The 24,795-nt window shown below is 37.8% G+C and overlaps 1 protein-coding gene across 1 annotated transcript in view; it reads left to right on the forward strand.

The window, feature by feature from the left end:
* Positions 1-17,000, forward strand: part of LOC142149709 (uncharacterized) — a 124,568-nt gene extending 107,568 nt beyond the window's left edge. Inside the window, exons 4-9 of the mRNA XM_075205014.1 lie at positions 1,871-1,972; positions 9,439-9,466; positions 9,967-10,007; positions 11,677-11,723; positions 13,096-13,191; positions 16,107-17,000. Coding sequence (XP_075061115.1) covers positions 1,871-1,972; positions 9,439-9,466; positions 9,967-10,007; positions 11,677-11,723; positions 13,096-13,191; positions 16,107-16,241 — 449 coding nt within the window. The 3' untranslated portion in view covers positions 16,242-17,000. The remainder of the gene's footprint in view (positions 1-1,870; positions 1,973-9,438; positions 9,467-9,966; positions 10,008-11,676; positions 11,724-13,095; positions 13,192-16,106) is intronic.
* Positions 17,001-24,795: the final 7,795 nt, after the last annotated feature.

Consider the following 24,795-nt stretch of genomic DNA (forward strand, 5'->3'; position numbering starts at 1 on the left):
GTGATGCACAGAAAAACAGAGCAGACAGGGAAAGTAACAAAACCTGATCAGGATTGTTACATAGTGCAGGCGTGTCCGAATGTATAACCGGACAGACAAACAAACCAAATCCATTCAGTGGAAATCCCAAAACAGGCTCCTCTGGTCAAAGTTCTGGCCCATGTACAACAACAGAAGGTCCGACCGGGACTTTGACCCCCTAATATGTCTTCCGGGATCCAATGTTACCAGTCTGTGAAGTTTTTGTTCAAATCCATCCAGTGGAAGGCTCAGAACAGGCTTCCCGGGCCTGCTGAGCATACACCAGCGATAGGTCCGACCAGGATCCTAGCCCGCTTAAAACTTGGCCAGGATTCAATTGGACGACCTCACATTGATTTCATACCAGTCGGTACATGGGAGTTCGAATGCATAACCGGACAGACAAATAAAACAAATACAATCAGCAGAAGGCCCAGAACAGGCTCCCCGGGTCAAAGTTCTGGTCAGCGTACGCCAACCTGATGTCCGACCGGGTCCCTAAACCCCTTAAAATCTGTCCGGGATCCAACTGGACCACCTCACATTGGTTTCATCCGAATTGGTGCAGAGGTGTCGAAGATATTCACCTACAAACAAACTTATTCTTTTAATATTAGATGAATGTCATTACAAAGTGCCGGTAGGGTGAGACAGTTGTTAGTGTCTCTTAAACCAAGTTAGAGTGATAAATGTTTTTTACTTTCTGTTTTAGACTGTGAGTTATACGCCAGTATGTGTGTGATTGGCAGAATATTGTCTGTCTTGTGTTACACAACTTACTAATAAAGAGTGACCTGTTTACATGCAGATCTATTGGAGTTGCTCAAATCTTTTTACTTTACATATTCATGATTTCAGTTCATTTCAATTGAAAATTAATCTATGGGACATTTGAATATTTAGCATCGGTCTCAGGTAAGCTGCCCATATCTATATATCATAAAGGGCTGTTGTAATGGAATTTCATAATATATTAGAAAGTATTTGTTCTGTACTATAATGAACCAGTACTGAAGCGGGAAAGAAAAAGTTTACATCAGGTGATGGGGATATGGCTACTACTGTATGTACTATAAGTTATTAATGATGTTGACCAGTATTCTGAATGTAGCCTGGCCATGCTGATATATGGCTGATATATGTACAGTGCTAATGCCTCCCAGTTGAGTCTGCACATACCTCTAGTAAGTTCATATTTTTGTGTGACCAGTGGTGGCCAATAGATAGACCTAGAATCGCATGTTCTCCTTTTGTTTCTCTACACATTGACTTCAATGTGACAGCATCAGAGCAGTACGCTTATATAATCTATGTATCAGGTTAGTCCATGATCGTATGGTGATGACTTCGCGCCAGTCTGACTACCAGCTATAGGGTAAAATGTATGTGCTTGTTTGACTCTTCATGTAGGTGTTCTGATCTCATAATGGACAAACAAACCTTGGGAGATGTAATAGTAACTTTGTGATGTGTTTTTTTTACACAAGGGTAATGTGTGGTATTTATGTGTAGCCAAGAGTCAGTTGAAAAGCACCTAAAATACCATAATGCCCTGTCACTGTACTAAAGGGATTATATAAAGATAGATATGTAATTGAAAAGTATTTTAAAAATAATATGCACACTAAATGTTATAGCTAACAAAATTCTCCTGCTTTTTTTCTTTCCCTACCCTATTGCTTTTGTTTTTATATGAAATCTTTTTAAAATACAGAACATACACAATAAGTAGTTATTGTTCTCACTTTGTGATGTGTTATTTGTCTACATTACCTCTTTCTCTTTTCTTAATGGAGTTATTATTATTGTTTCATTGGATTTTATGTATTATCTAACCTTTATTTTATAGAAATTCCTGCAGAATCACTTAAGAACTTGATCATTATTTCCATCTCTGCTTCGGCCATTCTGATCATCCTGTGTGTGGTCTTGATCGTCTTGAAGGCAACAGGTGAGATCACTAATCCGCCTAGCAGTTGATAACTTTTACATTTAACTTTATTTCACTTACCAAGAGTTATCTTACCACTATAAAATAAAGACACATGATACTTGTTTGGCGAATGTAAGGTCACAAATTTATTGAATAAATAAATTTAATTGAAATGGTGGGAAATTTGAAGTAAGACCTATTAGCGTTCAGCCATAACCATAAACCGTAACCTTTGAACTAAATATTGAGACACTTCTAGGCAGTGGAACCCAACTCTACCCAATTTTGACTCATTAGCTGAGGCCAGCCCGACCAAGCGGTGCCCCATAACCACACCAAGGGGTAGAATAATTGTCCAAACTTGTTAGGGGAGAGTGCCCAACACGCCACACGAATGTGTCATTATGGCCGCTGAATGGACTGCTTTCCGCTAACCAGACCTTTCAGGAACAAAAAGCAGAGCAACAAAAAAAGCAGACAGACAAAACGAACAAATGGGCCTGGTGGGTGGGGAACTTTCTAGAAGGCAAGAGAAGCTAACTGCCTCTTACCGTCCTTATAAGCCTTCCCTAGCATAGCACCTCCCTAAGCCTTAACACTGATGGCTGATAACTACTAAACCCTGAATTTTAAGTTAACTCTTACTAATACTTTTTCTTCAATATAAACAACCTCAGCGTTTATGCTACTTTGGGCCAAGGATATGACAAATGTTGAATTAGTCTAAATTTTCCAAGCACTCACTTATCCATTTACTGAGTTTGGACAATATTATTGGGGAAAATCAATAGCGAGCATGAGCCCATGCATTGGATCGCGCGTTAGTGTCTGGGCCTCTCCCCTTATTGCAGTCTCTCAGTGGATGTCCTCCCACCACATACAGAACTGGCATATTTAAATTTACAGGATGCCCCACTGTCACAATGACCCCCGTTATAGGCAAAGCATTTGCCTCAAAAGTATGACCTATATCTAAAAGGGTTTGGCCTTTGTCTTGTCAAACCTACATTATTCATTCCTGTTCAAGGTTGTGTCACTTAAATTCACACTTCAACGTCTTACAACCTAAATCCATAGCAAGCAAACAGTCTTGTTTCTTGTGAAAGGCTTCCTCATAACGCCCCACATGTTACCTCTGGAGCGTGTGTACATCCCTTGAATCAAATAGATGTATTTTATTACATTCATACGCTCCTCTGGTTTGCTCTCTAAATAACATGGAGCAAAAACAAGCATACCTTCCAACCAATTTGTAAAATTATGATATGCGTCCTCACCGATGCCAGGGCTCGACTTTGCAGCAGCCAGAGCAGTCTTTGCTTTATTTGTGATTGCGAACATATCCACAAAAAGACCAGCATGAATCTTACTATGTACTTGACCTCTAATGTTCCTAAGGACTGCTGTATTAGAACAGCGCACAACATCATCACCCGCTATTCTGTCTAGTGTGCCTTCTCCCATACTCCTGGCACGGCAGCCAACTTTTTCTCCAGCAGCCGGATCAATTTCTTATCCTTACTTCTGGGTCTCATGGGAACATTACTTCCAGAAGAAGAAGAACCCGACTTTGAACTACCACTAGAAACATTGCTGACATGCTCACTAGCTGCAACAGACTCTCTGCGACCGTCATCAACAACTTGCGACACCTCCCCTTGAGCTGAGGTGGATGCACCTTCCAATATGGTTGAGCACCTGCTCCTGTGTCTTGATGATACACATCCGGTCAAACCTGCAGAAGAAACAGGGCTCCCCAGACCAGGAGCAGCACTCAAACAAACCACTGACTATGTTGATGTACCCAATGATGCAATAGGCTCTGACAAATTCATACCAGCAACTACAATCTGACCCAATTGCTGGGCTAAGGGGAGAAAAATGGAAGTAACAACGTGGGAAGCAACTAGAGGAGCCGCCAGTGTGAACGCACAACCCATGCTAGGACCTGCTCCACCAGGAACCATCGGCATGTTATTATTGGCCATTGACCCAGAGGGCGTGAAGCTCGATGTTTGATTTAAATCGGGCCTTACTGAGACTAAAGAGGACATTGCTGATGAAGGAAAGGCAAATGGCAACATATTGTAACTAAGCCCTCCACTAACTGTAGTGGAATTTGTGCCCTGAAGCTGATGCCTAATGATCCAAAAGTGTTTTGTAATGCATCAGCATTTGGAGAAAGATTGCCTTGAAATGTAGAATTATTAAAAAAAGGGCCATAAGGGTTAAAATGGGAATAAGTATGAGTATGTCCAGGAAAATGTCCCGATAAATGAGACGCACCATGGCTAAAAGGTAACCAATTAGAATCCAAACTCTGCAAGGCAAATTAGTCTGAGATATCACAGGATAAGATGGATTTCCATAAGTCTGGCCATTATACCAAAGTAATATATTGCGCGAAGTAGAAGCCCAAGTTGTTAAAGATGGAAAAGAAGAATGCGCAAAATGATTTTGTGCCGAAGGTCTGCTAGATAATGCAGCGGGCAGAGCTGTAAGCATTGTGGTGGTAGCTATGTGATCAGATGCGCGTGCAATTGTGGCGGAAGCTGACGTTGCGCAAATAGGGCCACTGACTTTAATTGCAGGGACTGCAGCGTAAGAAAATTGAGACTGGGGCTCTGTGTTACTAACATAGTGATGAGTGGGTTTGGACGAGGTGATATGAGGACAGAGGAGCAAAGGTGCTGAAGGTGTAGTTAAAGAGCCTTGCTCTAAGGGCCTTACAACATTAGGCAAAGTCAATGTATCCATGTGGGGTGTATTTAAAACAATGGTACTTGCAGCTTGTGCAGCAGAAGCAGGCAAAGAAAGAACTTTATCATTATTCTGAGTGATTGTGGGAAGGGGGGCTTGAAAAGAATACCAGCCCCACTACCTCCAATGTTGCCAGATAAAAAATACTTTTTCCTTTTGCTAGAATCAATGGAAATATTGGTAACGAGATACACTAACACCCCCTCACACACCAAAATCGGCATGCCTACCGAGGGGGGCCTCTCGCCTCCCGGCGTTCATATTTACCACTCACCCGGGAGAATGTGAATCAACATTCCCAACAACATTGGTGTCAGTGGAGTCAGCCGCGAGCGCTTCGGGAGCTCCTGCAGCTAACATGGCCGCCGAATCTGGAAGGGCTGTCTGCGCATGCGTGATGCTCCGATCCAGCGCATGCGCTTGTACACGACAATGTGCATGCACGCAGCCACTCTCCAAGCTGCGGCAAGAGCAGAAAGCCCCCCTCCCTTGTCCAGCACTGAGCAAACAAGGGGAATATTAAGGGTAATTTGACTGGACTCGCAACCCAACAATAGTAGAGGGACCCTGGCTAGCCTCAATAAGGCAATAAACCGTGATCTATTGCAATGCATCATTGCCACTGATGAATTTAAGGAGGCGCCAGTTGTAGAATGTTGTAAGCTTTCTAAAGAACATTGTACAGCCGGCGCCTCCTTAAATTAGAAGCATAACAACACGAATGCTAGTGGGGCACTTGAAACTGACGTCATTCTACACTGCCGGGATGTTCATTCGTCTGAACAGTTTCAAGTCTACCTTTGAAGCTGTCAGTATTATGAGGCTGTTGTACATCACACCTTCTGTTTTATTATGTAGGGCTGTTTCATGTCGCCATTTGAAGCATTGTGATAACCAGTACCACTGGTTACTTATGGAGGCCAAGTGCACTTTGCATAATATATATACACCTACCCTAACAGAGTTGTATTGATGGTGCAATTCATCTTCTTAATGCTATCAGTGGTACCTCCAATTTAGGATAACACAGAGGGAACTCTTGTGAGCCACTATGGTGAAAAGAATTAAGCTCAAAACCTAGGACCCAAATGTGAAGGTCAATAGACATAAGGGGCCTGATTCATTAGGTACTTAAGTTAAGAAATTTCTTATTTAAGTCTCCTGGACAAAACCATTAATACTGACTGTTTTTTCATGTAGCACACAAATACTTGATAGCTTATTTGTACACTGAAATTTAAAGTTGATATTTGTGTGATACATGAAAAAACAGTCAGTATTTACCTTATGTGCAAAACAGAATACTAATTTGCACCCCTTGCATTGTAACATGGTTTTGTCCAGGAGACTTAAATAAGAAATTTCTTAATTTAAGTACCTTAATGAATCAGGCCCATTATATTTAAACTGCCTCCCTGGCCTCTTTCTTAACTCTAAGACATTGGACATCCTCAACCTCTACTCTCATATCATGTCTTAGCAGAAAAAACACAGATACCTTTCACATTGCAGAAGGTCCAGCTATTCACCCAAAGTGTGTGCAAATGTATAGCCATTAGACTGGAATTCTCTCTTCCCATTGCTGTTCAACATCTTCCACATTCCTTTTAAATATTGAGGATCATATTACCTTGTATACACCACACATCTATAACAAATATAAAGGCACAGCCACCATATGGACAAACACATACAATCAATAGATTTATTTAGAAGTGGAACGGTGCAGTTATTCCTACATACAGATAAAATACTGAAAACTACCCACAACAAAAGGATTTGACACAGCATTTAGTCTGTACTGCAAAACAGTCTACAAATAGTAGAGGAAACATTGTTTGAAATACAACCTGAAAATACTTTCTTTGCATCCCAATCAGTCCTTGAAATCAATCACAATTATTTAAACTGTTTCTTGCCTCCTGTTAATGCAACTATTTTTAAATATCTTTTTTATTAAATCTATTATAAATGTGGAACCTCTTTCAGCTTTCCGTGACTGCAGAGGAATTTAAGGAAGTGGGGAGAATATGTAAAAGGGAAGTCATGAAAATGTACACACAATGTAAACATATAAGGTTTTGAACATTTAAAACCACCATCACTTCATATAGTAAAATCACAGTTTTACTCACTAAAACCACTCAGGTTTAAGTGCTATTATGAAAAGGAGCCAGAGCCACCAGTGAAACCACCTTTGTTGCACTATCAGGCATCACTAGTGGTTTCAGTACTGAAACCACTGGCTGCCAAGTTGCAGGCCACAGTCCATGGCTGAATGAGGTTCACAAGTCACCAGTTGGACAAGGTCACACTAGAACACAAGAAATAGTGGTGTCAGTTCCTCATTTCTCAAACTATTTGACAATCTGTTTTCTTCATTTCTATGGTACTGTTTTCAAAATAGTAGGCTCGACGTCTAGGGTAACAAACATGGGTGATAGATCTGTTGTAAGGACCACTCCATGCACAGGTAAAATATAGATAGCCTTGTGAAGACCATTATTACCTACAGCACTATGAAAGACACTGTCGAGAAAAGATGACTACATTTGGTAGTTCCTATAGACTTAAACTGCATTGAGTATAAATTGGTGAATTAACTATAAAATTATACTCAACTATAGAGATGAAGGAAGATTTGGTACTATTGCAGTTCCAGGTAGAGATAGTTGGGTCATGAGATGAGGTGAGTCCGACCTATAGTGGCCTCAGGCTCTGTGTGAGTTCATATCAACCAGGGAGATAGCCCACAAAAGTTTGGATCGCTATTACTCTGTTTCAATGAAACAATGGATAACAGATTAATAACACAACAGCTCATATAATATTCTCAGGTAGCAATCGAATCGCACAACTATTGAGCAAACTAAGAATATATATACTATAAAAACAAAATATAAAAGAGATAGTTGCTGATAAAACAATATTACACTCAATTAATAAACAAGTTACAATATAAACGAAATAGTGTATTTACCCTCATACAAAGGAAAATATGTATTCCATTCGAAGTGTGCAAAATTGATTTTTCACTCCTTCAAAAAAGCTTGAGGGCCACCGCTATTGAGGCGTAAATCTATGTGTAGCGTTATAGACCTTTTAGAATAGATAGCTGTCCAGAGACTCAATTATAACAATGGTGTCCATGGTAGAGCAAATGTGTGTCACAGGTGCATCATTGCACATTGTACTACAATGTTACATCAAAATTATTATATATTATACTCATAGGTAAAATGGTAGAAAATATGGAAGTGAACTAAAATGGTGTCATATTTTATAGAAAATGTATAGACTAAAAACATGTACATAAAATAGTAATATAACCAGCTTATCTGTAGTGTTGTTATTATAGTTGTCCACTCCTAGTCAACCAAAGATCAGGTTCTTTTGGCTACAAGAAAATGTCTAAACTACTTGAGACAAACAAGGTAGCAGGAAGTGTTTCAATTTTGTGATGTGCATTTAAAGTTGAGCAAATTGTATTCATACAATTCTTGAAATTTACCTTAAATATACTTAATGTAGAAATTTCATTACCTATAATATTAGCCAATTTGGGCCTGTTTTAGATTTGGACGTACGTCAATTTACGGTGTGGAACAATGCCAAATTTAGAGTAGCAATTAACGTCCATTTGCCACCTGCATCTAGAGAGGTAGATGGGATCTACCAGGGAGACAACCCATTAAAGCAAACTAGACCTGTGCAGGATAGAACTGGGTTCTTCCTGGCTCCACTGGTGAATGCCGTGGTTAGGCTTGGTGATGCTGAGTCAGCTAGTTCCCATCATGACAAGGGGACCTTATGCTATAGGCCTTCCAGTTATAGCAGGACCAGTCCGGCTTTCAAGAGGACCACACGCTTGTTGTCCCCTGCTTTGGCAGTAATCAGTCCAGGTTATAGCACAGATGCTGGTTGTTCAATTAAGGTCACAGGGACCATGCTATTATTATTATTATTATTATTATTATTATATTTTTAAATAATAAATATATGGCAGTTATCATTACGATGATAATGAGTGCTGTATCTTTTCTATGGCCACATCTATGTCAGAGCATATTTATACTTAATGACCACATTTATAGGTTGGATTTTGAGTTCATCTTAAATCCACATGTAAAAATGCACATGTTGACATGCAGATTTGCGTGGCACTGAATCCTGGCGTACCATGTGTTAATTTTGTGTTAATATGTGTTTATTAAGAATTTCTCACTGGCATAAGTATGAGTCCCAGGTACAAAGAAAACATAGTTGCAAAAAGTATTCTCAGCAATATAATTGGATTGTCTGGGATTTATGAGATACTCTGGGATAGTAAAAATAAATAAGTACAGACTGCATCATATTTCTCACGTTGGCTTTAATTAACATTGAACATGTCTGTAACATGTTGTGGCAATCTGTTACATGCAACAATAGGGGGAGACAGATAACATAATGATATCTGCTCCATCTGACTGCTCCAAGATAGCTCCTGAGCAGTCAGAAGATTTATGCTGTTAGATGAAGTGTAATCTTGATCTTACAGTATCATATATGTTACGGGAGATCTGACACTGCTGGCCCACAGGAAAAACTTGAGCCAGGTCTGAAAATCTCTCTTGAAACCCTTTACTTACAGTACTATTTTGAGACATAGTTAAGGACACTATAAGTTTTTACAGTGGTTGGGAAAGTGAATGTTCAAAACTAATTGTACTTAATACTTTCAGGCATTATTTGTAAAAAGAAAAGAAGACCGTAAGTACCATATATACAGCATTAAGGTACCCAGCTCTCTCCCACCTTGCCTCTGCTATTAACATCTACAGCTATCTCTAACTCTCTGTCGATCAATTGTAACAATGACATATATAGTAGAGATGACAGGACACTTTAGGATCTCAAGAAAACTCTAAAATGGAATAAAGGAATTTCAGTCATAGAGGACTATTTGATTTGTTGAATTGCTAAAATGATCATTTAAAAATGACATATTTAAATGAAGAATTGTTTAAAAATGTCAAAAATACAAACAAGCAGAACAAGAGTACATTATAAACAAATTATTTCACCTGAAACAGTTTAAATTACTTTATGTTATTGTCCCAATAACACTTGTAGTTGTGTAACAGGAGAGTGCTTATCTTTGATAAACAGCTACAGCATTACTGCCTATTTTCCCCTTGTGCTATAACATTATCTTGCACTCCAATCTCCGCTACCTAACCTAACCTACAGTCATCTCTTTATCATCATAGTTCTGACCTGAAAGTGAATATGAATGATCTTCCAGATAAAGGTAAACATAACTCAAATACTCTTACGAGTCATCCTGACTTATAAATACTAAGGTCATCATAGGTGGGCGAATATTGACAAAGAACTCACAAGCAGGGATTTTGTTGATTTAAAGTTAAAAGAAATCAAAAATATTCGAAATGTTGTAGATGCAGGTAATAATGAGAAGAACACAAGAGAGGGGTGCTAGGACAATACCCATTGAGATGATGAGACCCTCTAAAACCATTTCACAAGGTCTTCTCTTATAGCAGCCCCCTTTCTTGTTGAAAGTGATATGCACATGAATACTCGGATACCCCAGCAGTTGATCTGTAGTAGTAGGGGGTTATTATCTCTGGGTGTGATGATTATGTAGTATATCTAATGACTGATTGTTATTTTCTGTTGAATTCATGTATGACAATGTGAATATTTTATGTAACCTCTCAAAGTATGCTTTGAGAGGTTACATCTAAGTGACCTGTGCTTTTGATCAGGAGTCTTTTAAAATTAGCCAGGTCCCGGGATAAATAAACATCTTGGAAGAGTTTGAAGCCCCAAAGTTGTAAATCATCTAGCCACACAAGCACAGCAGAGGTGAGAGATCCTCTGAGGTGCCAACATATATCTGAGTGATAGATAATTTACTTTGAAAGCTCTGTGTCATTTTGGGAATCAATCTGACTTAATTGAATTCCTAAGGTGGGGGCGAAGATCCTATAAGAAGGGTTTAAAATCTTCTGCTTTAGACATTACATTGTGCATTTTCATGAGGGGGTCTATCAAGAATGAAATGTCCTATATTTTTCAATTGTGTCCCCTTACACACGCCAAGTCTTAACTAATAAGTAGTGACTCTGGTTTTATGTCCTATTTTATTTATGAAACTTATTCGTGCAACTTATTGTATGTCTAGTTATTAACTTTTTGTAACTAAGCCTTGGAAACATTTTTCAGATTAAAATCAATTTAATCTAGCGTAATTCTTTGTGAATTTACGGAGCCCAGGGAGGCTCATGCTACATGTGTGAAACATTGATAAGTGGCTTTGGTGAACGCAAGGACGCCATGGTAAATTCTTTGTGGTGGCAGAAAAAGTTTAATCATTGGTAAGTGACTAAGGTGACGCCAGTCACGGCAAGCTGCTCAGATTGCTGTATCTGAGACAGGTTAGGCGTTCGTGACACTGGGTATTGTGGAGTTAAAGATGGATAGAACACGATTCAAGGCAATTGCAAAACCAGAACAGATCCCTGATGTAATGCTATCTTTACAAGTGAGAGCAAAGTCCAATAAGCTGAGAGGAAGCATAATAAAGCCTGGAGAGCTAATGAAATGAGGTCTGAAAGACAAATCTCATGATCACAAAACTTTAATCTAAGGGCCTGAGTCATTAAGGAGAGAAAAGCATAAAAAAGAAGTAAATTTCCACCAGCGTAAAACTATGTTGCATTGGAGGGTAAGGTAAATTTAAAATGTGGGGACAGATTTTTAATTTGCACTTCTTGCATTGTAACATGGTTTGTCCAGGAGCAAACTTACTTTTTTGCTTTGCTCCCCTTAATGACTTTGACCCTAAGTATATAAATCAGTTCAGGGGGCAACCATTGCCTCTGTCCTTGCTTTGGTATGTAGAAAATGATTAAATGTTGCATTTGATAATAAGACACTGCTTCATTCACTTACAGATGGCGAAATGTGTGAAGAAATGCCATATTGTGAGATTAGCATAAAGGTAGGAATCTATGATTTATTTAACAACACTAACATTGCCATATAAATTTACCTTACTGTTATAGATTATAGCAATCCGTGCACCACTTTTCCTGGGATGTTTTGCTCTCATAAAATGATGTATTAGTCATAATGACCTGCTCAAAGCATTTTGCAATACTCTTTGAAATTCTGGGGGAAAGTGCAGTACACATGGTCTCTGTTTAATTGCAGGAGTTATTAGTTGCTGTCTGATTAGTTTATACTTCTAGGGTCTGATGAAGAGTTTGCTGAATAACAGTGTAATTTAAGTTTAAGGCCAAACATAAAAAGTGTGCATTTACACCCTTATGCTGAGCAGTATCATTTTAGGATTTGTGCAGGTCGGCACCAGTAGAAAATTGCCTGATTTATCCAGGCGCACCACAGCCTGATTTATCCATTTGTTTTATATGCAACAAACCCATTTGCTATTTGCATCAGTAAAGATTTTTTAATCTTTCCTATACACTAAAAACAACACCCCTTCAAAAAATAAAAAATCTTTTAATTATGCATGGACACAAAAGCAAAATACATGCCAGAGCAATGAATAAAACACTAATCAGCTTAAGCATTGCAATCGCAAGTGCAAATATCAAGTGGGTCATTAGTGTCAAAAACCATCATCATCATCATCATCATCTGTTATTTACATACCTTCCTGACCACCTGCATCTGTTTGCAATTGCATGTACATGCCTTTACTGTACTCAGCTCATGTTAGAATGCCTCTGCCACGGTATCCAGGTGCAGGCTGGCGAAAGTGGAAGAATCGTGCAAATCTGCATAAACCCATATGCATGTGCTCACTTTCTGGGCATGTGTATCACATAAGATATACTATGCAATCTGATGTATGGACCACTCTGCAATCTGAAAAATTGTACTTCTTTATTCCTTTTTCCCACTTTTCAGATGATAAGCAATTATCAGATAATAAGCAATATGAATTCTCTACTTTTTGTTTGAGTTGATTTGATATTCAGATAACAGAATCCTTGACTGTCTTTGATATCTGAGCTTTATTAGTTTACAATCCCCCTGTTGTCAGTTGTCTGACATTATATATGGGTGTGTGTGGGAGTATTGCATTTTTCAATTGGGCAAACTTTGCAGAACTTTTCTTTATAGAGGGAAATAATTATAATAATATTTTTTTATATATATTTTGCACAACTTGTTTGAAATTCATATTTTGATGACAATGTATCGGAGGGTTGCTGGTCAGGGAATTCGTCCTACAAACACATATATCTGTAACAAGGATCCAAATTATTCTATTTTATGGCCGGTGTAGAGTTTTTTTTACAACAGCCAGTGAGATCTCTAATTCAAATATTGTCTCATTTCAGAGCCCCGAACAAGAGCTAGCAGATGACAATGATGAAGTGACAGGACAGGGGGAGATGGAGAGCAGACGGACCGTGGATGGAGAGGATGGAGAAGATGTAAGTAGAAGTAGAGAAGAGAAAAGTACAGTTTCACAATTTACAATGGGTTCTGACTATGGTCCCCTGAGTATCATTGTAGACACTATAAGACTCTTTCAATTGTATAGATGGGTGAATCAGACTTTATTACTTAGCTCACAGTTAGCACCAATTATCACACTTTTTCAGTTCAAGTGAATGGCTGCAACTGGGACATTTTGTGACATCTAGGCCACTCTGGGGGGTATTCAATTGTCGGCGGGATTGCCGAAAATCCCGCGGTCCGCGCAGGATTACCGTAACAACAATTTACTCGCTGAATTTCAGCTCGCGGCTCAGGGAGCTGCGAGCTGAAATCCAGCGAGATATTACCGTATTAACGGTAATATTTTTTGAGCGCGGGATTTTCGGCGATCCCGCCGTCAATTGAATATACCTCTATGAGTACAATAAAATCTTCTTCATATACTTCATATAAAATCTACTTCATAAAATCTACCTCATACATTGAGAATGTCTATACCCTCCATTCACTTGATGTCATACATACAGTATTTGTTTTATTCAGTATTCTCTTTTGATATGTTTGTTCATTAGGTAGACATAACCTAGGGCCTGATTCATTAAGGATCTTAACTTGAGAAACTTCTTATTTCAGTCTCTTGGACAAAACCATGTTATAATACAAGGGGTGCAAATTAGCTTTCTGTTTTGCACATAACTTAAATAATGAGTGTTTTTTCATGTAGCACACACATATCAACTTTAAATTTCAGTGTACAAATAAGCTATCAAGTATTTGGGTGCAACATGAAAAAACAGTCAGTATTTAACTTATGTGCAAAACAGAATACTAATTTGCACCCCTTGCATTGTAACATGGTTTTGTCCAGGAGACTGAAATAAGAAGTTTTCTCAGGTTAAGATCCTTAATGAATCTGGCCCCTAATGTGCAACATGTTGCCACAGAACATTTGGATTCCTAATAACCTCCACCGTCATCTAATATGCTATTAGTAGTTTTGTTATACTTATTAATTAATTATTTAAAATATATACAATTTCAAAATAACAACCAAGTAAATAGAAAACATACAACAATGTGATTATAATTATAAGGTAATATAGCATGATGTAAAACAGTCATTACAAATTACCCATTTTTGTAGAAAATAAAGCAAAAACAATGAAATGATGCTACCACAAATATTAACAATTAAAGATTACCATCTTTCTAAAACACTCACCCGATTGATTGCAAGTTGTCTCTAACTACCTTTAATATTCCTAATAACATGCATCTTATTCTGAGGGAACTGAAAGACAGATTGTTCAACCAAATCTACATACAAAATGCTATAAAAAAAAAATCTAAAATCTAGAGGGTGGGGTGAAAAGAGAAAGAAAAATTCACCCCCTAAAAAAGAAATTGGGGGTCTATGGAGGATCAAACCTGAAACCTCTTTATGGGGCGATCAAGGTCTACAGCTCCATGTCGTCATTCTTAAGAACCCGAATCTTCTTTACCTCACCTAGAATGTTGCGAACGATCACCAGGAGGGGAGTTTCCATCTAAAATTCAAATGGCACCGTGTCATACAAACATGATTCCTAACTAGAAAAAACTGCTCAAATTAAAAGTCCTAAGTCATCTGAATGACTCATAAACACACTTGTGGTCATTAAAATCAGAGTGGAGCTGGAAACATTTTTATACACCGGTATGTTAAAATGTTTCCATTAATAAAAAGGTAGTTATTTATTAAGTACAAAATGACCACTAGCAATGCAAAAACAGCTTTGGAACTGCCTAGATTTGCACAAGTTTACCTAGATGTCCCCTGGTTGGCATTGTCGATTGCCTGGCACTTTTCCGATGTATAGACTTTGAGAAGGCATTGGGAAGCTGGACTACCACCATGTTAGGCTGTTCTTATGGAGTATATCAGCTTTATATTAGAAGCTACATTTAGCCCCTGTCAGTGTCAGTCAGGGGTCTTTGCAAACTCTCTAAATGCTGATATGCAACATGTCCCTGCTAGTGTGATAAGCCAATAATGAAGCAATGCAATTGTATCTAATCAAATTACAGGGCTTCCATCCAATGAAATTACAGTTGGTTCCATCCAATTAAACCACCAGTTATTTCTTGCAGTGAAGCTGTTTGGATTCTCTCTTAGTCAGTTTGCCTTCCGTAACTACTGGTTGTTGTTGGTGAGACAGGAGCAGTTGTTGTAACCGTTCTAATTCAGCCGTCTGCTGTAGCTTCAGCAATAGCTGTTACAATGTTGAAACCAGTGACTAATGTCGGCACTGTGACAAAGTATCTGGTGTGGAACAACAGTTAGTCAACACAAAATAGGGATTTATTATTATTATTATTATTAATATTATTATTATTATGTGGTTTGGTGAATCTTAGGAGTGAGTTGGTTGATTTGCAGCCATGAGTGGGGCCTATTTCACCACTGTTTATATTCATCTTGGAATTTTGTGTTTTCAGTCACAACTGACAAATACATGAGTAACAGATATAGAACCCAATCAGGAAAAGTTATTGTGATTATTACTTAATTAACTAAAGTACTTTTAAAGAAATAATGGGAGGTAATGCAAAAATGTCTGTCCTCTCTGAACCATTCTCTTTTTTTGCATATATAAATTATTATCACAATTTAAACCACCCCTTTGGATAAGCCACCCTAGCTTCATGTCAGGTATGTTCTCTGCAAAACGTATTAATTACAATGTTTGCCACCCTCTTTACAATGACATCCTTACCATAAGGTTAGTTTAAGCCTGTGTTTTAAGCTGGCATTATATTTATAATTATGATTATTATTTATCCTCTTTCCTGTTCTGCTGTTAAAATCCTTAATTTGGACTGAAAAGTCATTGTTCTTACATTTTATTTCTTCTTGCTTATTGCCCAGGAAAGCCCCCTCTATGCCAAGCTGAACAAAACCAAACTGGAACAAAAAAACCCAACTCCGCATCCAGTGCAGGGAGAGGAGATCGTCTACTCAACGGTCCTCGGGCCAACTTCCCAATATGAAGTAGAGATATAGAAGTGATCTTTCCAAATAATCTGCCCTCCTCTTATAGAAGATCCTTATTATCTTTTATTTCTATTGGGACAATTATATTACGCAGGGCTTTATAGAGAATATGTATTCACTGCCATAAGTTCCTGAACCTTTGACGCTTACAGTGTAATTCTCTATTACACACATACTAGGGTCCATTTTGTCATAAGCCAAATAGCCAACAAGTATGTTATATTATATTGAATTGTGGGAGGAAACCAAGTCACCTGCAGGGAAGGGACATATCTAATGGGCAGGCTAGCTCTTTAGAGCGCTAGGCAGCCCTCTGGGGGAGTAGCCACACAACCATCTTGACATGACCACACCCAATTGTGGTGTGGCCACATCCCATCGAGTCATAGCCATGCCCACTGTCCCATTGCCAGGGAATTGCATGCTGTGAGGTATAGGGTCCTGTTTGAAATAAATGTCAACTTGCTTCCTTGAAAATGCTATTAAATTGTGTATATATGTCATGCAGGAGCTAAAGGCTTCCTTGAGTCTTTGTAAAAGTAAGGTTTTGTGTGGAACTCGCTTTACAAAACCTTTTCCAGAGGTGACGCGTGCGGACCACTACTATTCCCATGTATCAGAATTTCATTTCCCAGAAAATAGTCTGTAAATCCTGGTGTTTAACCACCTGCCAAAATTTCACAGGAGTCTAACCAGTCCCCCTGGCCGACCCATCATCTTTGTGATAAATTCACTAACAACCAAACTTTCACAGATATTGATCATTTTTTGCAATAATACGTAAAGGAAAAAAAAATCATACCTAATAGACATTAGCCAAATTTTACAAATATTAGAGACATAGAATGGGCATAGGGCAAGTGGTTAGTAACAAGTAATGTGACATCACTCACTACTCAAAGTTATTGAATTCATTTTACAGCATAATTACCTGTAGTAGGGGAATTATTTTTCTGCAAACAGGGGCACCACCATGGGCACAAAATTTGCTCCAAGCAATGGAAATTTATTTTTGAGAAAATGGGACAACCTCTGGGCCATCATGACTATGGAGCAAACCTATCCCAATGGGCGTGTTATATTGACAGTATTTTTTCCAATTGGCAAGAGTTCAAGGAGTCACTTCTCCAATTCATAGACCACTTAAACCAAAACACACTAATTCTGAAGTTTACTACCAAATGCAGTAAAAACACCACTGAGTTCCTGGATTTGGATATTTATATACAAAAAGACAAGGTAGAGACAAAATGTTTTACCTGGAATATGAGGGTGCCACAGAGGATTTTAGGACATATCTAATTGAGACAATATTTCAGTACCCTTTTGATCTGTTCAGATAAAGTAGGATTCTTTGTTGAAGTGCAAAATTATTCTATCATGCTTAAGCATTCCCCAAACTGTGCCCGCCACACAAACGTCCCTCTTTACTCTTAAAGGTGATATCCCTCGGAACTTAAAAGTTCTACTCAGGACTGGCACATGCTCTGGAGCCACCCTACAAAACCTGACTTCTATCTAGTGATCTATTTATATACAGAATGAATGAAAAATGTGTCCTAGGTTGATTTAATGCAATAGTAATCGTAGGTAGCTCTCAGACATTGCCACCTAATTGTTATTAGCATGTATGAGAAAATGAAGGATTTGTCAAGAATCATTCACTAGTGAGAAAACATTGCAACAATCAGAGGGCTAAGTCAGGAGATTTAGGTCAATAACAACTAAATACAATAAAATTTGAATTGAAACAGTTTACATTTGTGTGTTAAAACAATCCATTACCCTCCCCTATACCCCAAAGTATAACATTCTAATGAAGATTGAATTCTTCAACATGGTATCAGAAGAATTTGAAAGTCATCAGGACAGTATCACTTAGTTGGGTAAAGGACATTTTCTATAAAATTTGTTAAACTTTGTGGAAAAATGTGTAGGTTTCCATACTGCCGGAGATTGCTATGTTAAAGAATGTCACAAGAATCCTAATTCTTCTACTTAACAATACAGACTTCAAATTAACAATTCTTCAAGTTAACAATACAGACTTTCCAGAGAAACTACCACTCCACATTACCTAGCAACTGCAACTCAATTTGCTAAATAATTACACATACTGTATGTAGCAAGGTATAATACAAGTTTTATCATGATAAAGTGTGATTAATCTAGAAATGAAAAATAATAAATAAATGAATATAATAAATATCTACATATATACAAATTCAAAACAATATGAAAAAGTTGTTTTATCTCATCATCATCATCAACATTGTTTATTTGTCAGGTGCCAAATATCCATACCACCTGACATAGTTGACATAAACGACATACTAGAAAATAATTATGCCCTTTTCATTCTTTATACACACTGCAATAATTTTTTTATTTATATCAGTGGTTGTACTTTAAAATACAAATATTGTATTGATAAAGCTTTATTAAATGTGCTAACAAGGTCAATTTAGACTTTTGCATCAAACTCCTATAAACATTGTGAAGTCACATGGTTGGCTGGTTGTGTGGTCTGTATATGTGTATATATCTTGTTTGTTGGTGCCATTCTGGTAGGTTTTGCAGATTAGTGCAGGATAAACTCTGTGTTCCGGTCGTGGTTGATGAATGCAAGAGATTAAAACAATAACAGCACTCCCAGGTCAACTCGTAAAATCTGTGAATGCAAATTCACAAATGATTATTTAATAACATAAAAACTGTATACACATAGAGGGGTATTCAATTGTCCAAGAGTTTTTCTCTCCCCACAGCGAAAAAAAAATAAATCTCCTGCGGGTTTTTAACTGCAATAGTGACTGTTTTTAGTTAGCGCAACGTGAAAACTCGTGCAATTCAATTGAAAAAATAGGGAACGCTGCCCCCGCTTGTTAAACATTGTGTTTGCGAGTTTTTAGGGGAGTAAAGGGGAGTTTTAACGCGGTCATGTATAACACAAAAAAAAAACGTTTCGCACATATTTCCATACATTAGATTGCATTACACATTGATAATATCTACATACAGTACTTTCTTTAGCATATTTTTTAATTTAACTATTTTTTATCATGGAATCATCTATACCATGTCAAAACACATTACTACATTCATATTTGTACCAAAAACATATATAAATATAATTAATTATTGATTTTCTTTTATTTATTTTTTTATGTTTATTTTATTTTATTATTTTTTCACAAGAAAATCAACTTTTATATCTTAGGCATTAGTGATAAACATAAGTTAAAAAAAAATTTCACATTATTACATGATTTCAAATACTTTTCAGAGGTTTATTTCTTTTTAACACACCCCAAAGAGGTGCAAGATAAAACAGCATATTTGCCTGTTTAATGCGCCGCGCTAAAAAACAATTGAATAGCTTTTAACGCGGCTGCCTCTCACACACCCTATACTTTCAATAGACCTTCTACTGGACCACGAGAGGACCATTTCATTAAAAGAAACTGAGCGTTAAAAATAGAATTTAATCGTGGGTAAAGTTAAACCACTCGAAAATGATACAAAAAAACAGCATTAAAATGACTTAACGCGGTCAAAAAAAGAAACTCGCTGACAATTGAATACCTCCAATAATGTTAAAACAGGAAGTTGGTATCACACAGCATATAGAAAAATGTGCTTTAATGCTTAAGCAGCACTATTTATCATGCACAAATGAAAGAGAGAACTGTAATATATATATAAATGTTCAGCTGTATTAAAGAGCTGCTTTACTCTAACGGCAGTAAGTGAGGAAGCAACCTGCCTGTAGTCCTAAGCTGACATACATCTCTTCCAACTGAGTTATAAATAGATCAGCGAGACATCAGCGGTTGGATAGTAGAGATATCCGTAGGTTCCAAGAAATCTCTACACTGTAGAGAAATCCAGAGACTCTGTATCAGAGTTGAGTCAGTGGTCATTCTTCAGCACAGGCTAACTATGTCTTTAGATTACCTCCCCTATCTTTTTCTTATGAACTAAGCAGCTTTACTTATCCATCTCTCCAAACTCTTATTGTTGCCACCAGATTGCAAAATGTATCCAATATTTCCTGACACTTTATTAGTCATAAAGACTTTCTCATCACAGGAGAATATTTGTCTCAGCTCCATCCTACAAATGGAGATACATAGTCCCGCAGCAGCTGTATTGCGTATATTGGTTATATCGCTAACCTATGCAGTTAAAAAACAAAAACGTAATGTAATATCCGGAAGAGACCTTGTAGTGTCCATCCCTGGTACAATGCAACTCAAACTCATTACAAGGATCTCATCATCTTTTAGATAACAGGTAAGCCAGCAGCATTATACCCTACCCCCCATTGTTATAATAGCTAGCCCACCGGGTGATAACCATAGGGCTAGATCCATCTCCAACCAATCAGACAAGGAGTCTATAAGACTCCAAGGGGTATATTTACTAAAGTGTGGATTTGAAAGAGTGGAGATGTTGCCTATAAGCATTGGTTGCTATAGGAAACATCTCCACTCTTTGAAACCCACAGTTTAGTAAATATAAACCCAAGTTTGATTAATTCAGTGACAAATGGTGTTAGTACACTAATGGGGAATTTTTATTTTGGGTGGAGTTGTGATGGTTGGACAATAAATGACTACATCACATCAAATTCTATAAAATGATTAACTGGTAGCTAGCCAGGGTGCTGAAAGGCGATGGGGTTCTCCCCAAAAACCCTTTGTACTGTCCAAGTCTGACTAGAACGTAATTGTCACTCCAGAAGTTATAAATTTCCTCCTCTTGGGTCCCTTTATAATAGACATGGGATCTATACCACTGTCTATTATTCACAAGAAAGAACCAATTAAACACACTCCTCCCCACCATCATACAAAAATCTTCTTTCCTTGATTCACCTTAGATCAATATGGCATTTAACTGTCTCCCAAACTGCTCACCCAGCACAAAATAATCAAAAACCCCAACCCCCGTCAAAGTTGAATAATTGGATGAAGTCGTTTTAAATTAAGTAATATTGGTTTACCGTACAATTGTGATTAGCACGCTATGTCATACCGGGGTTAATTATGCAATTGCACAGGTATATAGTGCATACACTTATATTTTCACCTACATTTGTAAATAGGTCACATTTAATAAAGTTCCAACCCACATTCATTTATTAAAGAGAACTTAGAGATTATTTATACAAAGCTAAAACTACAGTAATACAGTAGATGTATTTATAGTTCAGGTCCTCAGAAATGTATGGAGTTTGGTCTCATATTAATCCACATTTTATCAGCAGGAATATGGTATCAACGGAGGAGCACAGAGCGATCGCTAGTTATGAATAGTATGAGATTAATACTCAAAAATACTCTATTAATGGGTTCAGTTTATACTGGTTTTTCGGCGGCAAGACACGCATGCAAAAGTTGGAGTGAGCTGCCCCCACCCTTGGAAAAATAAATAATAAATAATAAACCCTGAATCAACAAAGAACTTTCTTAGTGTTATTTGTGTATAATTGTGACATCATCATTGTTTTTTAAAACCAAAGTGTATATAAACTGGCCTCTGGTACCGGAACGGTCTCTTTGTCAACACATACTTCAGCTTTGATGACTGTTCCTGGATCCAGGGTGCGGCGCGTATATGTATTGGTTATACTTTGTAACATTCATATTGTATTTTGCTGCTTATTGCTATTAAATCTCATTTGTGCATTGGAGCCACATCGATTGCATTGGACAATCTTTATTGGTGACAATAGACACGGACATAACAGTCCACTCCCCAGGTGACTTTCAGAACCATCCACTGATGGATCAATTATGTCTTATGGAGAGCAAGAGCAATCGGATCCACGGGTAAGTGTGCAAAATAAGTTGTTCCTGTACCATATAATGTATTGTATGAACCTGTAAACTAGTCAGGTACATTGGAAATGGTGGAGAACATTATGAACCATTTCACACATACAGTATAATTAATAGCACCTATTAAGTTGAGAAAACTACAAGGATCATTTCTAACACTCCTATAGGTAGGTGTTTTTAGAGTGAGGTGTGGATCGTACCTGATCTATGGATGCTCTTCTTTGAATCAAAACTTGGCAGTGCCCACAATACAATAGAACACCAAAAATTAAGTAACGTCAAATTTATTATTCAGGAATAATATATTACTAAAATGTTGATTTGGGGGCAAATAACGATTAGCAACAAATATCATATAAATTAAAATTTTCTAGTTATAAGCAATGCTACTCACAAATATTTTACTCTTAATCTAAATCAATATTCACTGCCTTTGAGCGTTTTGGCAACAGTTATGAAAAGAGCACAATGGTTTTAAACACATTTTTACATTTCTACATACAGCATATCAGATAAAACAATTAATATTGTCCTTTCTCTATGAACAATCAGTAGTCTTTGTGGTAATGAACGTAGCTAGGCAATATGGATGCCAGGCACAAGATGGAGGATGCCTCCAAGGTGACAACCACAAGATGAAGGATGTCTCTAATGTGACAACCACAAGATGGAGGATGTCTCTCAGGTGACAGTTAGTTACAGCTATAATGGAGTTCTGTGTGAGTGTGAGGTAAGAGTATCTCTCACTGGACACACGTCACACTTATCTGGTGATTAAACAACTTTCAGCCAAATGTTCAGTACATTTCTTCTTATAAATTGGGATGAATAAATAATACTGATATTCTAATAAATATGTGAAACTATTTGTTGTTTTCCTGTCAGAGTAATTGTCACTTGCAAACGGATAAATATATCTCACTATCTCCTCACTATCTCATCCTCTTCTGTTATCTCTTTCTAACTCTTTATCAATTTGTCTTTATTTCCACTCACTCTTTGTCACTCTTTGTCTCCACTCACTGCTGCTCCTCTGTCCTTCTCTCTGTTCTCCTGGTCACTGCTGCTGTCACTCCAGTTCATTAGCTATCTTTTTATCTGTTTTCCTCTATAGTCTCTTTTCAAAAGGCTCCTCAGCCCTCTCTCTGTTACTCTGCATACTCTGCATCCTTGAATCACAATCTCCATAGTCTCATCATTTTTCCTGCCATACAAAACAAAGAACTTTCCAGCAGCCCTCACAGACTGGACTTTTCTGGGTCTTAAAGTCTCTCCAGTATCATGCTGTACGACAGTCATGGTTCACTGGGTCCTAGAGCCCAACAGTTTCCAGATATCACACATTAACTTAATGTTTTATTGCACTGCTGGGAGAGAGTGTCTCTTTTAACTAGTGGCTTATTATTTTTTCCCTTTAACCTACGGTTTACATCATATCAAGGAAAAAGAGTAGGGACGTGAAGTGCTAAACTGCAGTAAACTACATTTAATTTTGCAAAACATGTACATCATGATTACTATATACTTTTTTTTGTAGGTAAAATAGCTGATTTAAATGTCCAATGCCTTCCATATAGGGAACTTTGGGTGGTTACCTCATAATCCAGAAAAGTCCTAGGGGTATATTTACTAAACTGCGGGTTTCAAAAAGGGGAGATGTTGCCTACAGCAACCAATCAGATTCTATCTGTCATTTAGTAGAATGTGCTAAATAAATGATAACTAAAATATGATTGGCTGCTATAGGCAACATCTCTACTTTTTCAAACCCGAAGTTTAGTAAATATACACCCTAAGTCTTTTACAGCATATATATGTCCACATCTGAGGGGATGACACACTTTTTTCCATGCTGCTGGCTTCCCTGCTATAAAAAACAGACCTGGATGGCTGGTGCTGGGGCCATACTATTCATTTTATTTTGTATCTATTCCTTTTCATAGAGCCGATCCTGCTATTGAAACAAGACCAGCACTAACAAGGGAGCTACTTTTAGCTATTTTTTTTTAAAAAGGCTATTCTTTAGAATTTTCAGCAGCTGGGTGGCACATGTCACAGGTTTAGTAGAATGCAAACCACAGGTGGCTTTTCTTGTGCCCCAACTCTCTACTGAATACCACTGGTCATCTCTGTACAATGGTATAGGTTAGCTTGCGTATTATCATTATTATTATTATTGTCAATTTGTAAGGCACCACAGAGCTCAGTAAAGCCGTACAGTAGGACATACATAAAACAAGGACATACAAGGTAGACTAAAAAAAATGCAGACATGAAAACAAAGGATATGAAGGACCCTGCTCATTATAGAGCTTACATTCTAAGTGGAAGAGGGCACAGCTGAAACAAAAGGAGCGAGTGTGGCTCAGAGTGGAGATTGGGATAGTGGTGAGGGTGCATTAGTATGAATAGTGTTATCGTGAATATGGTTACCTCTAAAATAGAGATGGGTTTTCAAAGAGCATCTAAAGATTTGAAGGCTGTGGGAAAGTCTGATTTGAGCATGGCAGGGAATTCCATAAGTGTGGAGCAGCACGGAGAAGTCTTGTAGGCGGGAGTGAGAGGTGAGACGAGAAAAGGCGCAGGTCAGAGGGAGATCTAAGAGGGCGGTAGGGAGAGTAGTTTGAGATGAGATTTTTTTATTGTCATAGATCGCTTCGATACCACTGTTTAGTAAATGACCCTGGAAATCAGTGTCAAAAAGCAGAGAGTATAGA

This window comes from Mixophyes fleayi, chromosome 4 (genome assembly GCF_038048845.1).
Source record: "Mixophyes fleayi isolate aMixFle1 chromosome 4, aMixFle1.hap1, whole genome shotgun sequence".
Classification (NCBI taxonomy): Eukaryota; Metazoa; Chordata; class Amphibia; order Anura; family Limnodynastidae; genus Mixophyes; species Mixophyes fleayi.